The sequence below is a fragment of the Melospiza georgiana genome, chromosome 5 (assembly GCF_028018845.1).
Source record: "Melospiza georgiana isolate bMelGeo1 chromosome 5, bMelGeo1.pri, whole genome shotgun sequence".
NCBI classification, from domain to species: Eukaryota; Metazoa; Chordata; class Aves; order Passeriformes; family Passerellidae; genus Melospiza; species Melospiza georgiana.
This window is the reverse complement of record NC_080434.1, coordinates 12,331,777-12,349,599: the sequence shown is the minus strand read 5'-3', so window position 1 is coordinate 12,349,599 and position 17,823 is coordinate 12,331,777. Positions and strand designations below refer to the sequence as shown.

The 17,823-nt window shown below is 37.6% G+C and overlaps 1 protein-coding gene across 7 annotated transcripts in view; it reads left to right on the top strand.

The window, feature by feature from the left end:
- The window catches only part of RAPGEF2 (Rap guanine nucleotide exchange factor 2), a 184,833-nt gene that overhangs the window by 53,960 nt on the left and 113,050 nt on the right, over nucleotides 1-17,823 (top strand). For all 7 annotated transcript variants that reach the window (XM_058025312.1, XM_058025308.1, XM_058025311.1 and 4 more), the window contains exons 2-3: nucleotides 3,097-3,167; nucleotides 6,712-6,768. In XM_058025312.1, coding sequence (XP_057881295.1) covers nucleotides 3,097-3,167; nucleotides 6,712-6,768 — 128 coding nt within the window. The remainder of the gene's footprint in view (nucleotides 1-3,096; nucleotides 3,168-6,711; nucleotides 6,769-17,823) is intronic.

Below are 17,823 nucleotides of genomic sequence, written 5' to 3'. Positions count from 1 at the left end.
ATTAAGAAGTTGAAACAGCTATTCAATAAAGAGTATTTTTGCCAAGTAAGCACAGGGCAGTTTTTCCTGAGATGAATGGAAAACTGATGTGACCTAACAACAATAACTTGACATTCAGATTTTATTTTTTTTTAATTGCCTTCCCCCTCTTTAGTGCTGCAGGCTGACTGGAAGTGTGCAGAGCCTACTGACCACGTATGAATATATATTTGCTTTTTTGACTCTACTGTAGTTCTTTGTACTTTGCAGTATTGTGGAGAAGTTGATTGAAAGGAGTGTTGCTGGATATTTGTTACTTCAATTTCAATGCCAAACTTTTGGTGCTAGAGGGAGCTGTTCCCTGCCAGATGCCTCTGGAAAGACACTGTTTAAGGAATGGGCAGTAGCTCACTTTGGCACTTGTCAGAAATATCCAGTGCATGGCAGCTGAGATGTTAGAATGTTCTCTTCCTTTTTCTTGCTGCCTTTTTTATTTTTTTGTGTTTTTTTTTTTTTTTTTTTTTTTTTTTTTTTTTTGTGTTTTGGTTTTTTGTTTTTTATTTCCAAACTGGAAAAAGCTCCTCACCTTAGTTCTCTCAGGATGAGGTATCTTTAGCCAGCAACTATGATGGAAGCGCAAGTAAAGACTTCATTAACTGTGTTTTTTTTCCTCACCTCTCCCTTTTATTAGAGTTCTTTAGATTTTTTAAAAAATCTTTTAAATATTTTATTATTTTATTCCTCTTTTTTTTTATGTCAAGGACCTCCACAATCTGCAGTTCCTCATCTAGGGACCTATGGGATGTTCTATTTGCAAATGTTTGGCGAGTATACTTGTATTTAGAAAGGGAATTACTTACTTGAAGAAAAAGATTTCACTAAACATACCTTGTTGCTTGTGAAATTGGTCAGAATGACTTAAGGCTGGGCTGGGTGAGGCTTTGAACCACCTTATCTAGTGAAAGGAGACCCTGCTCATGGCAGGGGTGTTGGAATTATGATCTTTAACATCTCTTTTGACCCAAACTGCTCTATGGTTCTGTGACTCCCTTCCCTGATTTAATGCATTCCCCCTGCACTGAGTCACTTCAGCTGCATTGCTCTCGGAACACAACCTGTGTTCATCACTTTGTAACATCTGTAGGGTTGGTCAGTAGGTTTGTGTCACCCATCAGTTTTGGAAACCACATGCCCATGGGTCCACTCCTGGGTCAGTAAGCTAGCATCCTTACTGGTTCTCTATTTATTCTTCTGTGAATTCTTTAGAGCAGATGGCCTCTGCCACTCCAGAGAAAGATGGTGGCAGAAAGTTACTCTCCTTTTTTCTCTGCTTGTTGTTAGAGAGACTCGCTGGAGCTGGGTCAGAGCAGCACTTTGTGGCCAGGCTCTTTTCCCTGTAGGATGCTGCTCCTGATCCCCAGTGGTCCCTCCCAGCTTCCCAGAGCAGCTGCTGCCTGGTGCCGGACGGGCGCAGCGGTGCCGCCGGGCCTGCCTGGCTGCCAGCTCACCCTGCTGCCAGCTCAGGGCTCCTGGGAGCCCCTGCTCCAGCCTGGCTGGCCATGAGCAGGTTGCTGACTACAGCAGACGTGTCTTTTCACACACTTTTATTTGTAGGGAAAAAAGCAAAAAGGCGAGGCACTGCTGTGTTTTCTCTTCAGAGCCCTTTATGTGCAGAGTCCCTCCATCGCAATTACTTTTGTCTTTGATGTGCCCTCTGCTGTTTGCAGGACCAAAGCCTCTAGAGGCCTAGAAGGGCCGAAACTGGAGTGAAATTGCAGCACTTTAGCTTGTGTGTTTGTTCTGCTTTTTCAAACGGAACATTTGCCTTTTCTGCTGTGAGAAAAAGACATTCTTTTAGTAACAGAATGAGAGAGACATCTATCTAGCCTTAGCCAGTGAGTGTAACTCCTGGTATCTTTTCTGATCTGTGCCATGGTTTTAACAAGTACAGCATGTTTCTACGCCTAATGTATTTCAAGGGATTTTCTTTTTCTTTCTTAAGTTCAGGTTCACTCTGCGACATCAATTCTTTGTCTTCACCCAAAGAACATTCTTTCATTGTGTCTGAAAAAGTATTTCTGTATTTTTAGGCAGTTTTAAATTCACAGATATTTCACAGTGATCAAATCTTGCATAAATTTCTAGCTTTGATATATTCCATTCCTTGAAAAACATCTTCTCACAGTAAGTTACGAGAGTTGTGTTGGTGTTAGTTTATTCTCAAGTTAGTGGTTGAGGACTGTTGCTCGGATTTTTAATGAATTATGGATCATACTTTGTCTCTCAACTAGCAAGTCTTAAAATAAGAAAAAGCATGATGAAACAGCATGAAATCCATGAGCCAAAGATAAATCACTCTAAATAGATGTTGTTGGCTTCACTGAAACTTTCTCTTAAACGCTGTAGTTATTTTAAGTATAACTTGAGCAAAGCCTCTGGCCTGGCATTAGTGTTTCCACAGTTGCATTTTAGGGTGTTTTAGTCTTGGATGTTGTTTTCATATCTTTATTAATGTTTTGTCAGCTGGATATTGGCGGTCCACAATGGTTGAATATAAAACTTCACCATAATATAATTAAGATCATATTTGGTTTTTCTTATTATGTCAATTTTCTGTTCATGACAGCATTTTTTCTCTCTTTAGATTGTAGATTATCTTCTGTTTCAAGAGCATACAGTTTTAGAAATATCTCTGTATAATGGAGTATTTTGTTAGACTCTGTTGTACTTTTTTTCTTTTCCCCTGAACACGAAAAAAACTGATTTCTTATGACCTTGCTTTACAAAGTAAATGAAAGTTTTGGGGATGTTGGCTTTGGAAAGAAGGACTGTGATGGTTGCAAAATAGTTCACTGTGATTCTGAACTAGGCCTGTTTCCTAGACATAGAGTAATGGCAGCAAAAGCAGAAAGATTTCTGTATTTGATGTGGACATACTATCATTCTTCCTCAATTGAGGTTCCAGATTATAATCAAAGGTGTTCTTGCAGTTTGCCTTTAATCTCCTGAAGTGTCCCTACTACCCCTATTAAAGGAGCTTTATATGCTTTAGAACCCATTTTTTAACAACTTGTATCAAACTGAGAATACTAAAAATGTTTTCCTTATTTTTTGTAGGACTTGGAGATTGTGTATTCATATTTACATGGAATGGAAGCATTGTCTAATCTGAGAGAGCATCAGCTAAGGTATGATACTGTATAATTAAAAACCATATATGTTAATGCACTAACAAGGCAAAGGAGCAGTAATTTTGATAACCATATACTACTCTTGTATATTGTACCTCAAACTGCCTATCACTGCTTTCTTTTCTTCCCTTCTTTATTTTTCTGCTGATTCCTCCTTGTATGTCTGCACAGTGTATCTATTTGTTCCACCCTATTTCTGTCTATTATGGATTCATTTGTTTTCTTTTCAAACTTTTGAACTAGAAATAAATGCTTTACATACAGCATACAAGCCCATATATTGATGAAATAATTTATGTAATACAGTAGTCATGAGAGCAGGGTCTGTTTGTCACCTTCTGTTTCAGTTTGTGCTTGCTTTTGTGTGGAAATTTTAGACTCGTTATGTACAACACATGCAAACAATACTTAGTAAAGATATTTGATAAATGTCATCCACACTTTTAATAAAAATGCTTCATGAAGCAAATTAATTCAAGTCAAAACTTTCCTGAGAGCTTCCTATTTTTTTTTTGTCAAGACTTTTGTTTGTTTGATTTTTAGGTAATTGTTGCACTTGTCCTCCCACAAGCATCTTACAGCAGAGGTTTCTAAGGGTATTTGGGAATCAGTGTGAGGCTGGCAGCTAGAGAAGGAGGCCAGCACATCTCCTGTATGCCCTGTGGGTAGAGAGGGTGAATTACTGCTGCTTTATATTCTCAGCTTTGCCAACATTTGCCACATTTGAAGATGCTGAAGCAACTTTGAGTTGATAATTGCTAGTTTAGGTTCTATTTTTTTTTTTCTGGCCACTTGCTTTGTCATTCAGTGGGAGTCCACATTCCCAAGCCAATATTCTGTAATTCAGAGAAAATAAAAGGCTGGGTTTTCTTTCTTCCAAAGCGCTCAAGACACATTTTTTGCAATGTGAATGTTAACTTCAAAGAAGTCTCTATAATTACTTTTGCTTTGGAAGGAGGTCACAGTTACATTCAGTTGAAGTGTTTTGTGTTATGCTGTTGTATGCAATACTTTGAGCACGTGAAGTTTTGCATGGCTGGGGTTAAACTGATGTTAACTTGTTTACAGAGATCAAAGTGGGCACATATGGTTGTGTGGTATGTTGATGTGTGCTTCTTGGCTTCCTGTGCAGCGTGAGGTTCTTGCTGAGGAATGTGTGGAACTCGCTCTCCCAGCATAGCGAATTCCTCAAAGAGAGCTTCTGTTTACAGTACCATACATGGAAAAGGCCGGGCTCCCGGCAGATGTTGGACTGACTGAAAGCTTTTATAGTATCCTTTAGGATACAGCTCTTCTTGTGGCAGTGGAATGCCACAAAAACCTCTGAGATTCATTAAAACTGAATGTATTCAATGTAGCCCCTAGTAGTGAATAACTTACCATATGGCTTGCTGGTGATCTCATCTGTAATTTATTACATTTACTGAGGAAGCAGATAAAGATCACGTTTGAGTGATTGAGCAAAAACTGGACACCAGTATTGATCAGAACTTATTCAGTTTTTCAAAGAGGAAGCAATCTAGTTTGTACAGCTTGGTCACTGTAATTTCTAACTGTGCCACTGTAACACAAAAATTGAAACGCTTGGCTACCTTCTGTAAGAGGCATTTTCTCCCCTATTGCTGTCCTAATAAAGGGACCAAAATGCTGCAAAACTCAGTGCCAGTGGTGAACTTGGCGTGGCTTTATCAAGAATGTGCTTCCTTCTATCCCAATTCAGAGGGGAACAAAACTTGCTTGTTGAAGTGATTCTGTTTCCTGTGACTCCTGCTCTTACGTGGCACATTGCCCAGGCATCATCGTTCCAGACCAGTAGGGCACAGACCATCCTTGAGCAGTATTTAAATTTTTAAATCTCACTCCTAGCAATGACTTCTCTTCTGGTTTCCTCTCACCAGTGACTTCATGTCTGTGCTCCCCTTCCCTCTCAAAACAGCATCAGAGAGGGAGGATGAAAACCCAGGAGGTAGAAGCAGACAGTAGCTTTTCAGTGTCTGTAAAAGATTTTGACAAGACCCAATTTTATGATGGAGAGGAGTGTCTGAAAAAAGATGGTTTTGTGATTCAAAGTTTTTCGCTGTGCCAGAATGGAAAAAGATTGAAATTGATATGCAGTACATTATGCTTAATTTCATACAATGGGGACATTTTTTTTCAGTGAGAAAAGTTCTCAAAGATGGTCCAAAGCATAGATCTAAACTACCAGGGTGTGGGAAAGGCTGTGGTAGTAAAACTTGATTCTTAATTTTTATATCTATCTCTCTGCAAACAGAATTAAGATCTCAATTTTCTGTTAATGATTTATGAATAGTCATGATACCACAATAAGCCGGCCACTTCTGAACAGAAGTAGCATTATTTTTAGTGGGCTGAAGTAATAAGTAAAATCCTGTGAGAGATGAATGCTAAGGTGACTTTTGTAGCAGTCTGTTGACTACTGAAATGAATGATCTAGGAAATGGCAATTGATTGTTGTGTCAAACCCAGACCAACTCTTACAGGTCTCAAATCAACTTTTTGGAGACTTTTTGCCTGAGTAGCAATTCTTGACTGCTTTTGCCTGCTTATGATATTATTGCTGGCAGCTGGTCATTGATACACCGAGATTCTGATGATGGATTATGTGAGGAAAGAGAATTTATTTCCAGAATTTAAATATAGTTCCTTATTTGAATGTTCTCATGAGCCTCTTAGGTAAATCTCTGTCTGGCTGTCAAATAGCCTTGGGGTTTGCAGTCTGCTTCAGAGCTATGGAAAGGCCAGGGAGGCAGTGGGATTTGTTTTGCCCCCATCCCCCCCAGTAATTCACAGGGCTGTTTCCTTGAGGCAGTAGACAGAAATGGCATTGTGATTTTTCTACATCAAGTTAACATTGCATTTCCTAGTATGTGGTAAGTTCTATTCTAGTTGCTCTCTATTATGCCACATTTGTCAGGCAGACAGTGAATACGAAAGCACTTTAATCCTCCCCTCTAGACAGAGGATTTTCCTGCAGGAAATTCTCTCCACTTTGAGCCCTCTGGGATTTTAGCATTAAAATCTCATGGTAATTTTCAAGTTGCTGAATTTTAGCAAAATGAGAAGCATTGATTTACCAGGCAACACAGTTTCTTATTTTACCTATTGGGCCTGACTTGAAAAAGAGAGCAGTTTTTATATTGTATCTCTGATTAGTGTTGTAGTACATTTCCAGCCATTTCTAAAATTCAGAACTCTTTTTATGAAGCTACTTGCTTTTATCACATCACTATGGAAAATTAGATCAATATAATTTTTCCTTATTTTTATAAATTTTTTTTTTTTTTAATGGGAACAGCTACATCTAGTGTCCTAAATAAATACTGATCTTGGATGAATAAATAACTTAAATGCTTAGATTTTACAGTTTGTTCTCTTGAATTATGAATCAGCTTGGATTTGAATTGGTGGTTGGTTTCAGTAAGTGCTGGAGTTACCTGTGGAAATGCTGATTAACTTTAGAAAGTGAAGTCTTTGTGACACTGATAGGAATCATAACTAAAATTTATTTCTTCTCTTTCAGACTGATGTGTGAAACTGTTAGATATGAAAGGCATGAAGCAAATGAAGTTCTGTACTAGTAAGTATTTCTGCTTCCTCTTATATGGTTGAAAGAATTAATGTATATTAAAGTGAGTTGAGGACTGTTCAATGCCAAAATTCCTTGCCTAGCGTGCACAGTCTGTAAATGTAAATGGTCCATTTTCATCATTAAACACCACACAAATTTGCTGCTGCCAGGGAGAGAGCCAGCAGTGGCTCTTGCTTGGTGATGCATGTTGTATTAAATTTATATAAAATTAATATATGGATGTGGGATTGTCATTTATTCTTACTTCAGTTTTGTGAAAGTAGTAGTGATCAGCTTTTCGTGCCAGTGGTGCCAAATTGACAAATCTAACATGGTTTATAATTAGCAGGGATGTGCTCTAATGTCAACTCAGATTTACAGTAGAGAGCTGAGAATTGTAATTGCTTCATTTATGGAACCAATTCATTGAAACAAAATCTTTCTCAGATTCTTACTTCCTGCCCCTAACCCAGACACTAAATGCATATTTTTTCCAAGTTGTCTAGCATTATTTGAACATTTAAGCATACAAAGAATGCACTTCTACGCTTTCTTTTGTACTTGTGGAATTTTTCCTATATGGAGCATCAGAAGGAAGATGAGATTGAGTAAACTCAAATGCTGGACCTTGACCATTCAGCAAAGTAAATTAAGGTCTAATGAAATCCAGTAATGTTATGTATGGGAAATACATAAGGTCAAAATCTATAGGTGGATAGATAAAATCTATAGGTGGATAGATAATTTTAATTAGACCAATACAATCTTTATTTATTTTACACTAATTTGCAAGGGACCATTGTGCTGGTGATTTGTCCTTCTCTAGGCAGTTGGTTCATGTCGCCTTTGTAAAAGAGTTTTTGTTTAGACCCAGTATTTTGGTCATTCTAAGCACTGACTTAAATTTGAACTATATGCTGAAAAAATTCATGCTGCTAGCTTACCATATATTCAATGCAGGCAAAAATTACAGGAAATATGTGCCTGAGAAAATACAATTCACAAACAGGAGATTGTGAAATCTGGGTTAACTGGAAGTGCATTTTGCAGTTCTTCTGCATTGATTTCCTTTGTCACTCCTTTCATGTGACTTCATCTTCACTTTGGTTGTTTGCCTGTCATTCCTATTTAGTTGCTTCTTGACATTTTTCCCCATGATTTATTCAAAAGATTTAATGGGCAGTTTGGCAGTTTCTGGATATAGATGCTAATGCAAAATGTGCTTGCTCTAGCATTTCACATCTCTGATGTAATGTTTAATGGGCTAAACCTGAAAGTTAACAATTACTATTTTTTATTAAAAAAAAGAAAAATTCCATATTTTGAAACTAAAAATATATGTTCTGTTACTCTGAGCTGTAGCTTTACATTTTTTTAATGAATATTTTGAGATCTGCTTAGTAAGAAAATCCCGTGAAACCTGCAGTCTAATTTCAGTGTTCTATTTTTAGGATAATGAACTTGGAGGGGTCCTTATTTTTGTTTCACAAATTCAGCCTATGTGTTGAAGATGTACTCTTCTAAAAATCATTATTTCAATTTTGCTATGTACAGGTTTGGAAAAATTCTTTGAGTATTACAGGAGAGAGAAGCAAAGTGATAGCCAGGCTGGGATTGATCCACTCAGTTATGAGCTGTGGGAAATCAGCTTGGAACATGCATCCTGGTTACTTTTTAATGAACTTACCAGAGTTATCACTTGATGCTCTTATTTTCATCATGAAGGCTAAGGTATTAAAAGACCATCAGATTTTCACATTTTAGATTGTTTTTTAACTTACAGCTTCTTCCCTCTGCCTCCTGATGGTATATTTACATTGAAATCTGAAATTGGGTGCTATATCTATTAAAATAGCTGCAACTGCTGTAGCTGTTAATTGACCTGTGTGTTTGACCTCCCTGAGGCAAAACTTAATGTCTCAGGGCAGAAAAGCTAAATCTTTATCCCTAAATGCTAATAGGCAGACTAATGCAGTTGCTCTGTTTATTTGATCAAAAATTTTTCATTGTGAAAGCTGTGTGTCTGTCTGCTTTGTCAGTGGTATCTATAAAAAAGTAATTTCTGTTGTGCATATGCATGCAATGCTGAAAATAATTAAGTGCATTATTATTATGTGCAGTTATTTTATCCTACATTAAAAAAAACCAAAAAATAAGTTGTTAATTTTAATAGTAGCTCTATAGATTTTTTTCCTATGACCAAAGGGATAAAAAGGAGCACGTTGCTTAAAATTGGCTCATCTCATCTGCATTTACTTTACTATCAGCGGGTGTACATGGTAGTGACAAATTCCCAAACCCTACGGCCATCTCACTGCTTAAATGGAAACTGGGTTATTAGAAGTGGCAGTTCAGCTTGAGTCATTCTTCATTTGCCAGTCATTCTACTCCTTTCATTTGATGGGAAGTTAATGACAAAAGGGTTTAAAACCTGCAAAGCAAAACTTCAGAACTGAGGCTTTCTTGACATGTGTATTTGTTTTGGGGTTTTTTTTTAACTTGCTCCTTTTCTTCAAATCTACTTAGAGATCTCATTAAAAATATATTTATTTTGGTCACTTAATATATGTTTTATCAGTAGTCCAAAGAAAGAAATGTTCTTTTTTCATATCATGAAATGTATTTACATGCGTGATAGTAATTATTGATATCTCCAACAGTGAGCTTCCAATTAGCATTTTCTTTAGAAAACAAAGTTCTAGCAGACTTGTAGAGGGTGTTTATACCTCTTTACAGTTGAACAAAATTTTTCAGATCAAAATTGAATTTTGTGCTATGATGGCATAGGATTCTTTGGCAATAAGTGCTTTGGATGTAAGCAAATGAGTATGTGTCTAATGAAACAACCACCTCTTTTTCCTCCTCATTAGTCATGTGAGGTCTGTGTGTGTTTTTCAGCCATGCTGTTTGATATTTCTGTGTGTATGCATCACTGGTGTTTGGTTTACTCTTTCTGTAAGGAAGTCTTGTATATTTTTAAGTTTCCCTTATTTTCTTTACTAGGAATATTGGATTGGCACAAAATATGTTATGATTTGCTGACCTGCAGTCTAAAGTCATTCAGTAATAAAGCCTGATGTTTCTGAATTGCCAGCCTGTACCACAACACAGTTTGTGATTACATTGCCTGTAGTTTGAGCAATTTAAGCTGGCACTAACTTAGTTACTGCTTGTATTGTTTTTAAAAATTTGAAGGAAACCCCAGTCCAGGTTATTATGAAGTGTATTTTTCTTTAGAGATCCTTCAAATGAAGTCCTGATAGGATATATGCTCCTACCTCCCACATGTCCCTGCTGAGAAGATTTCATTTTTGATTAAAGTTCTTAAGAGCAGACTACTTAGTAGGCTGCTGGTTGTGATGGTAGTGGTTCTTAAAAAAGGACGACTGTTTTAAAAAGAGTAGTTATCTCTTGAACATCTTGAACTGAATTTTAGTGTGATGTCTGGCTGGAAAAAGCTCTTGTCTAATGTCAAAATATTTGTGTGCTTTTACGTAATTCAACTTGCAACCTTTAATAAAATTCAGCTTGGAGAAAGACAAGTAGAAGTTGTATATATAAACTGGAGATTGGAGGGAAAAATGTTGTGTGCAAAATGCAGTTATTACTACAGAGAATGTTCACAGCTGAAATGAGAAATAGCTGATTAGTTTCTAAGTTATTGACTGTGGTAGGCAGGTGTGAGACAAAAAACTTCAGTTACGTTGTGTCTTGATTTTTTTCCTCATTCCCAATTTGTCATGCAGTCTGGAGTGAAAAACATCTACTTGTATTAAGACTGTAGTACTTGTATGGTGGTGGAATGTAAAAAAGAGATGTAATTTCAGCTGATTATTTTTGAAATTTCCATGATTAGAACTAAATTCTCAAGCCTATTAGCAGTAATATCGCCATCCAGCCTTAGCCAAGTTTAATGAATTATATGTCCATGGCAAGTCACAAGACCCAAACACACTGGTGTTGGGCTAGTCATGCAGCCTTCTGTAGGACTGGCTTGGCCCAGCCATCAAATCCTGAAACAAGGAAGTCTGGAAAGGGAATAAAGAAGCACATCTTCTTGGTAGCTACTCAAACATTGATTGTTCTCGTAGATAAAAATGTTAGTGTGTTTCATGAGGTACAGCAGAATGTCTCAAAAATGCTGCAGGGCAGTAGTTCTGTGCAAGGACAGGTGAGAAATAGATCTGTGAGTAGTCTTTGTAAGAGTGGCAATCCAAGAGTCACGCTTTTGTGTCCTACAATAAAAGTGACATTTATTGAATTCATGGTTCTTTCATGGTAACATATTGCCCTGAAGACCCTCAGGAGGACAGAAGCAGTGCGTGTAAACCAACAAAAATTTATGCCAAAGTTGCTGTACATTTCTGCATTGCCTGACTTGAAAGTGTGACAAAAATGAGCTGAAACTATCTTCTTTAGCTGCACACACACACGCACACACACAGAATATTCTGAGTCTCACAAGGATTGCCATATCTATCTTTTAAGTGAATGCCCCATACAGGGATCAAAACCACAACCCTGGAATCATCAGCACTCTGCTCTGGCCAACTGAACTAATCTCAGGGTCTCGTCATTTTTAAACAGAACAGCACTGCTGAGACCACCTTACTGAAATTGTGTTAAGAGGGAGTGCTTTTATAGATGCAGTGTATGTGGTCTATAGCTGTATATGTTTGTATCTCACAGATAACTTAAGAAAACTTAAGTCCTAAAAGAGTACGAAAAGGAATTGCTAGGGAATCTCCCAAGTAAAAAGTGATAAGAATAACTTGCCTCAAGTTGTGCTGGGGATGTTTAGATTGGATATCAGAAAAGATTTCTTTACAGAAGTGATTGTCAAGCAGTGACACAGTCTGCCCAGGGAAGTGGTTGAGTTACCATCCCTGGGGGTGTTTAAAACACAGAGATGTGGTGCTTGGGGACATGGTTTTAATGGTGAACATGGCAGTGGTGGGTTAATGGTTGGGCTTCATGACTGTAAAGGTCTTTTCCAGCCTAAATGATTGTATGATCTCTGGGTCAGTATCAGAATTTTCAGGTACATCTCTGCAGGCAATAGATGTATTCATTTGTGCTTCTTCCATATCCGCAGGTTTCTGTGGAAGTTCTGCAGCAGTACATTTAGTAATGCAAAGTTCTGCAGCAGGGCTGGCCTCTTCTGTGTTGTCCTGAAAATATTCCTAAAGGTGTATTGTGCCTTCTGATAGTTGGGCAGTTGCCAAAATATCATTGGAATGCTGCCAGTTCTGCACTGCAGTAAATCAGGAACCTGATTCGTATGTTGTGTTATGGATACATTTTTTTTGTGGGGAATTTTTTAGGCAATGTCTATCATTAAAATAAACACATTCAAGGACTTGGCAGTTGTCTCTGTATAAACAGACACTGAATCAAGGCTTCTTAATAGTGTCAGTGATCAATGTTACAGTCTGTTGGCTTTGCACAGCCAGTTCCAAATTTGTGTTATTGTTTGACCTGATTTTGAGACTTCCTTGAATGATGACTGAAGTAATGGTTTTGCACCTTCTTTACTGTAAATGCTTCACTGAAAGCTCTCATATTTTTGTTGTAATTCTGAGAACTTTGAGGCACTCAAAGCTTTGGTTTTGGAGACGCATAAGAAAGTTTAAGATGTAAGAACAGATCTGTCTGTCTTGCCTTAAGAGTGTTTTGGGTGCAAGATAATTTTATTTTGCTGCTTCTGTAATAGTTTTCTGGTGAAGTAGGAGACTGCAATTTTTGTTCTGCATTTTTCTTCTGATACTAAGGACTAATTCACTGTACAAGTTTAATAGCTAGACTTCTATGACAATAGGTCAATTAGCTTGTGTGCATATATTTGTATAATGTATTTATTAATTGCCTGTTTAATCCACTGTCTTAGACTGACAGGCATTACTGACACTCTGTAATAATCACTAATTTGACCAAAATTCTTGTGTTATTTAATTGATTTTATTTCAGAAGTGAAAAAAATTATAAATAACTTAAATACTGTTAAGAAAAATATTCTTCTGATTATTTTTTTTCATGAATACTGAGGAATTGTTTACTATGGTTCATTTTTCTGCATTTCCCATTGTTGCTACCAGGAGTCAAGACACAAGTTTTCATCTTGTGTCCATCTGTAACATATAATCATGGACATAAGTTGAAATATGCACACTGTTTAGTGAAAATGAGAAGTTCAAAATTCTGAGTTATCAGTTTTGTTACTGAATATATTTTAACTCTGTCTTAAATTTATTCTTATTTCTAATCTTCACTCTAAATATAACTTCAATGTGTTCATATAAGAAGAAAAATATTTGAAAATTGTGTGTGGGTAATGCGTCAAGTACCAATCTCTTTTACTTTTGTGTTTGGGAGATACCTCTTATTGTGATCAAGAGCATCTGAAATGCTCTGGCAGATGTCAGGTAACTGCTTAACTGGCTTAATAAGGAGGATTAGAGGCAGTGCTGACAGTGTTAGTAAGCAGTTTTCTGGTTACTCTGTGTTTGAACACTACAGTGCTAGTGGGCAGGATCTTCAGGCAATGAGAGAATTGTTCAGCTTGGACATGTTTGACATCTCAAGGCTAATGTCTAATTCTGGCAGTGATTATTCAGTTAAAACAATAAACTACCTATAGCTGTCAGCATAGAGAGGATAACCAAAATGAGCAAAGAGAAACAGACAGATTAATCTGCTGGAACAAGATCCTAGGGAGCATGAGCTTGCAGAGCAATGTTCTTTGGGATTTCTTCTTGTGTAGTGCTTAAATGTCTTAAAGAGCTCCCAGTTCTGACATGTCAAATTTCCATTGTTTCTGCTTCTCTCACTTGGAGACCTGGGAACATGAGCAATGTCTTTGGAATTACTCTGCTTACTTTCTGGAGTTTATTCTACTTTGGACAACACTGAGTATGATTACATGAAAATGTAATAGGTGCACCTTGGTTTGTAAGTTATCAAAACAATTACAAGTGTTATAGATTGTAGGATGATGGTATTATATGTAGTTAATGTAAATCTTGAATGAATCCTTTAGTGGTTGGAATTTTAAAGGCTTACTCTTTCCACAAATTAAACTAGCTTTTTCACTACCAAGAAATTGTTCTTGTAGAATTCATGACCTTTTTATGGCATAGTTTGAAAATAGCTTTGAATGGAAGACAATTCTGGATGTTGAGGATGACTAAATTTAGGGGTCCTGCCACCATCTGGAGTTGCTGTAAGTCCAGTGTTGGAGAGGCAATGACACCTCTGTTGCTTAGGTCTCAGGATAGACCCAAGTGCAAAAGGAATATAGAGCAGTAATTATATGGAGGTAATTTCCATGCTTGTTTCCACTGAGACCTGCATGCTACTTAGCTTTTTTCATGTGCTGTTTTAAAGGAGTTGGCTGAGAAGCCAATGACCAGAAGGTGGGCAGTAGAGGAAAGACTTTTGTTTAGCATGTGCTTTCAAGTCCAAGTACTGAATTTTGCACTGAAGATGTCTTATTTGACAGAATTAAAGCATGTTTGACAGCAGTCATCACAAAGACCTGCAAATTCTGTACATACTTATGATGTTCATTATCTCAGTTGAACCTGAGTGAGTAAGCTTGTGCTTAATATGATTGGTTATTCCAGAGATTTTAGTAGTGCTGTGTCTCATTTTGATGGAGAATGAGAATTAAATGGACTGCTCTTTTAAAAATTTAGCTATTTCTAAAGAAGTCTTAAAGAAAAGTGATATATCAGGACCTGTTAGGATAGAGGAAGACACTACAGATGGTATAGATATTTGAGATTTATTCAGCTTTTCAACAGGTTGATTTAAATCTTTACTGTAGCTTAATATTTTGGAGGGTTTTTCAGCACCTTAAGTAATCAGGAAATCTGAAAGCTAAAATTGGAACACCTGTGCTACAGTAGACAGATGCATTACAGAATTGATGTGTGTGTTGGACATGCTTTCTTTGATATGCTGTTAATATATAATTCAGATATATAGTTACAAATGTGTAGTTGCAAGCATGCAAGTGCTGCTGATTGCTTTATATAGAAATAAAATATTTGTAATTAGAAAATAAAGCTTTAGTTTTAAGTAGTGTATATGTAACTACTTGCTGGTCTGGGAATAAGAAGCTGCTCCTTCTCAGGGCATAAATAGATCATAGCATGAAGTGCTGGAGACTGTGAGAAAGACTGCAAACTTCTTGGATTTTGTCAGTCTGGAGATTTATAAGCACTTCTTGATTTTTGAACTTTGAGTGCCTCTGAGGTCTCAGAGAAAACAGTCATATGCTAGAAAATGTGAAAGCCTCAGTCTGAAAATACTGTTTAAATTCATCAGGGCTGACAACCCAGTGATGTCATAGGCCATTGCATAATGACACAATTGAAGTTTCCAGACAGAACAGTTAGTGTCAGCTATGAACTTTCTTTGAATAGTTCTGTCCTCAGTTTTTTGTGTGATTTTCAAAGCAGAAAGGTGTCCTGTCTGGCTGCAGCTTGTAGTTGTGTTAAAGGGCTACGTCAAGGGAGCTGGGTAGGGACACACAATGGGAAGGCATGGCAATCCAATTTATGACTTTCCGTTTCTAGCTCCTGAATTCCTGTAAGTCAAGTTCTCTGGCATTCTGGGAAATTATATATAGATTCCCCAGGAAATCCTCTGCTCTAGACAGTGTTTTAATACAAAAGTTAAGATTTCAAGGAAATTTATTCAAATTTTGTTCAACTAAAGTTCAGGTTATAATAAAAACTGCACATTGGTGGCTATTTTGGTATTGGCTTTCAGTTTTGCTCCACTGTAAGGTTACTGCTAAAACTGAATATTCTGAAAATTTATCAGTAGGTAGCTCTATCATAGTAGTTAACAAAAGAAGAACATTAAATCTTGGTACTCGAGCCTTTTGTTGTTGTTTCTGCAGAACACAAATCTTATTTTCAGGACAGAATGAGTGTGTATTGATTTTGTTGTTCTTACTGCCCCTAATGAGTGACTTTGGGGTTGACTTCATTCTGATTCTCTGCAGGATAAATTGCTTGTGTCATCTAACTTTCTTGGCAATAAATCTTGTTTTCTGTAACTAGAGAAAGTGGATATCTTTGCTGCTTTTGGTAGGCCGTATAACTTTTAACAGTCCTACGTTTCATCCAGATTAAAAACCCAGGACAGGAGCTGAGCTGAAGAAAGTTCCCAAAACAAACAACAACTTTCCCTCAGTCTTAGGTACTTGAAGCAATGTATTCTGTCACTTAAGGATAACATGTAGGGTAAAGTCTTGCTTGAAAAGGTCTTTGTATGCCTGCTTGGAAATGTACATGTGTCAGTAGTTCCTGATTTAAATTGTTCCTGCTCCCACTCTGCATATGGCCCTGCAAGAGTGGACGGAGGGAGCAGAGAGGAATTCAAAACTAGAAAGGAAGTGCTGTTTGCTGGGTTAGGTGAGCTTTGCTTTCAGGCAGATGTGAATCATGGAATCATTAAGGTTGGAAAAGACCTCTAAGATCATTGAGTCCAACCATTAGCCCAGCACTGCGAGGTCTGCCACTAAACCCTCTCCCTAAGCAGATCTGCACATTAAAATACTTCCAGGGATGGTGACTCAAGCATTTTCCTGGGCAGCCTGTTCCAGTGTTTGGCCACACTTTCAATATCCAATCTAAACCTCCCCTGGGGCAGCTTGAGGCTAACTCTTGTCCTATTGTTTGTTGCCTGGGAGAAGAGCTGGCCACAGCCTCCCTGCAGGCACTTGTAGAGAGTGATAAGGCCTCCCCTGAGCCCCTTTTTGTCCAGGCTAAACACTCCCAGCTCTCTCAGCTGTTCCTCACAGGACTTTGCTCCAGACCCTTCAGCAGCTCCATTGCTTTGTGGAGCTTTCAGTGCCCTCCCAGTCTCCTTGTGTGTGACAGCTGCTGCTTCAGTGGTCGTGATGATGCTGGCCAGCAGTGGCATCCTTACTAAACCAGTAATAGGAAAGATCTTACCTCAGCAGATGTCTTTCCTTTTTACATCAGCTTGACTGACGGGTCCTGTGGACCTTCCCCTTCACTCTTGAAAAACCCCTTGTCTCTTGAAGGATGCCTTTGTGGAAAGGTCACCAGCATCAATCCTGCTTCAGCTAATTCCTGATGAAGTGCTTATGTGGACTTAATGCCCTCCTGCAAACCCAGTCAGAGAAGTGTCCTGTCTGCAATAAAGCCTTTTAAGAACAATTTACCGTGTTTTCTTTGGCAGAAGAAATATCTTTAGGACAAATAAAGTTTCTAGGTTCTTCTGTGGGCTGCTGGGGTAGGCACTATTCTAGCAGTGGAAGAAAACTTTACCATTAGGCTTATTGTCTAGAATTCAGTTTTAATGTTTAAAATCAAATGTAAAATGTGAATGCAAAAAAACCCTTTCAAATATGAGTCTTCTCTGTTGGGTAAAATGGGTATTTGCATGAGTCCTCAGGTGGCCTGGAGAAGTACTTTTGCAGTTCAGCATCTGCTTTTTCTATAGTTTCTCCTGTCTTTCATGGCAGGCACAAAAGTCCTGAAGAATGCAAATGCATTGTTGATGAACAAATGTCAAGCATAGTACAGAAAACATGGAAGCTTGATTGAAAGCCACATGATGTTTGAATAGAATTGTGGAAAGCCCAGAATCCTTAAAATGAAAGAATTGCACGTGTTTCTTGTGACAGTATTGTCTAGCAAAAGCTGCCTGCCAAATGGCTTTGTTGAGGCTTAATTCTAATCAACTGGGAGTGTAACAAGTGTTAAAAGTGCAGGAGTTAAATATATTTTCATATGAAAGGAATAGATCAGTGTTTCATTTGCCTTTTTTTTTTTTTTTCTTCTGAGAGAAGCCTGTGGGTTCTGGAGAAAGCAATGTGTTTGCTATACATTTGGGATTTTTTCAGATGTTTAGCTCAAGTCTATATTAAGACACTACTAGTTGTAAAAAATTATGAGTATTAATACCCTACTTATGTTCTTTGCTCTTGAAGACTTGGAAATATTTATGATGTTTTGGCTGACAGTAAAAATTTTAGAAGAATGCAAAGTGTATTTCAGGGAAGATACCTTGAATGCAGACACA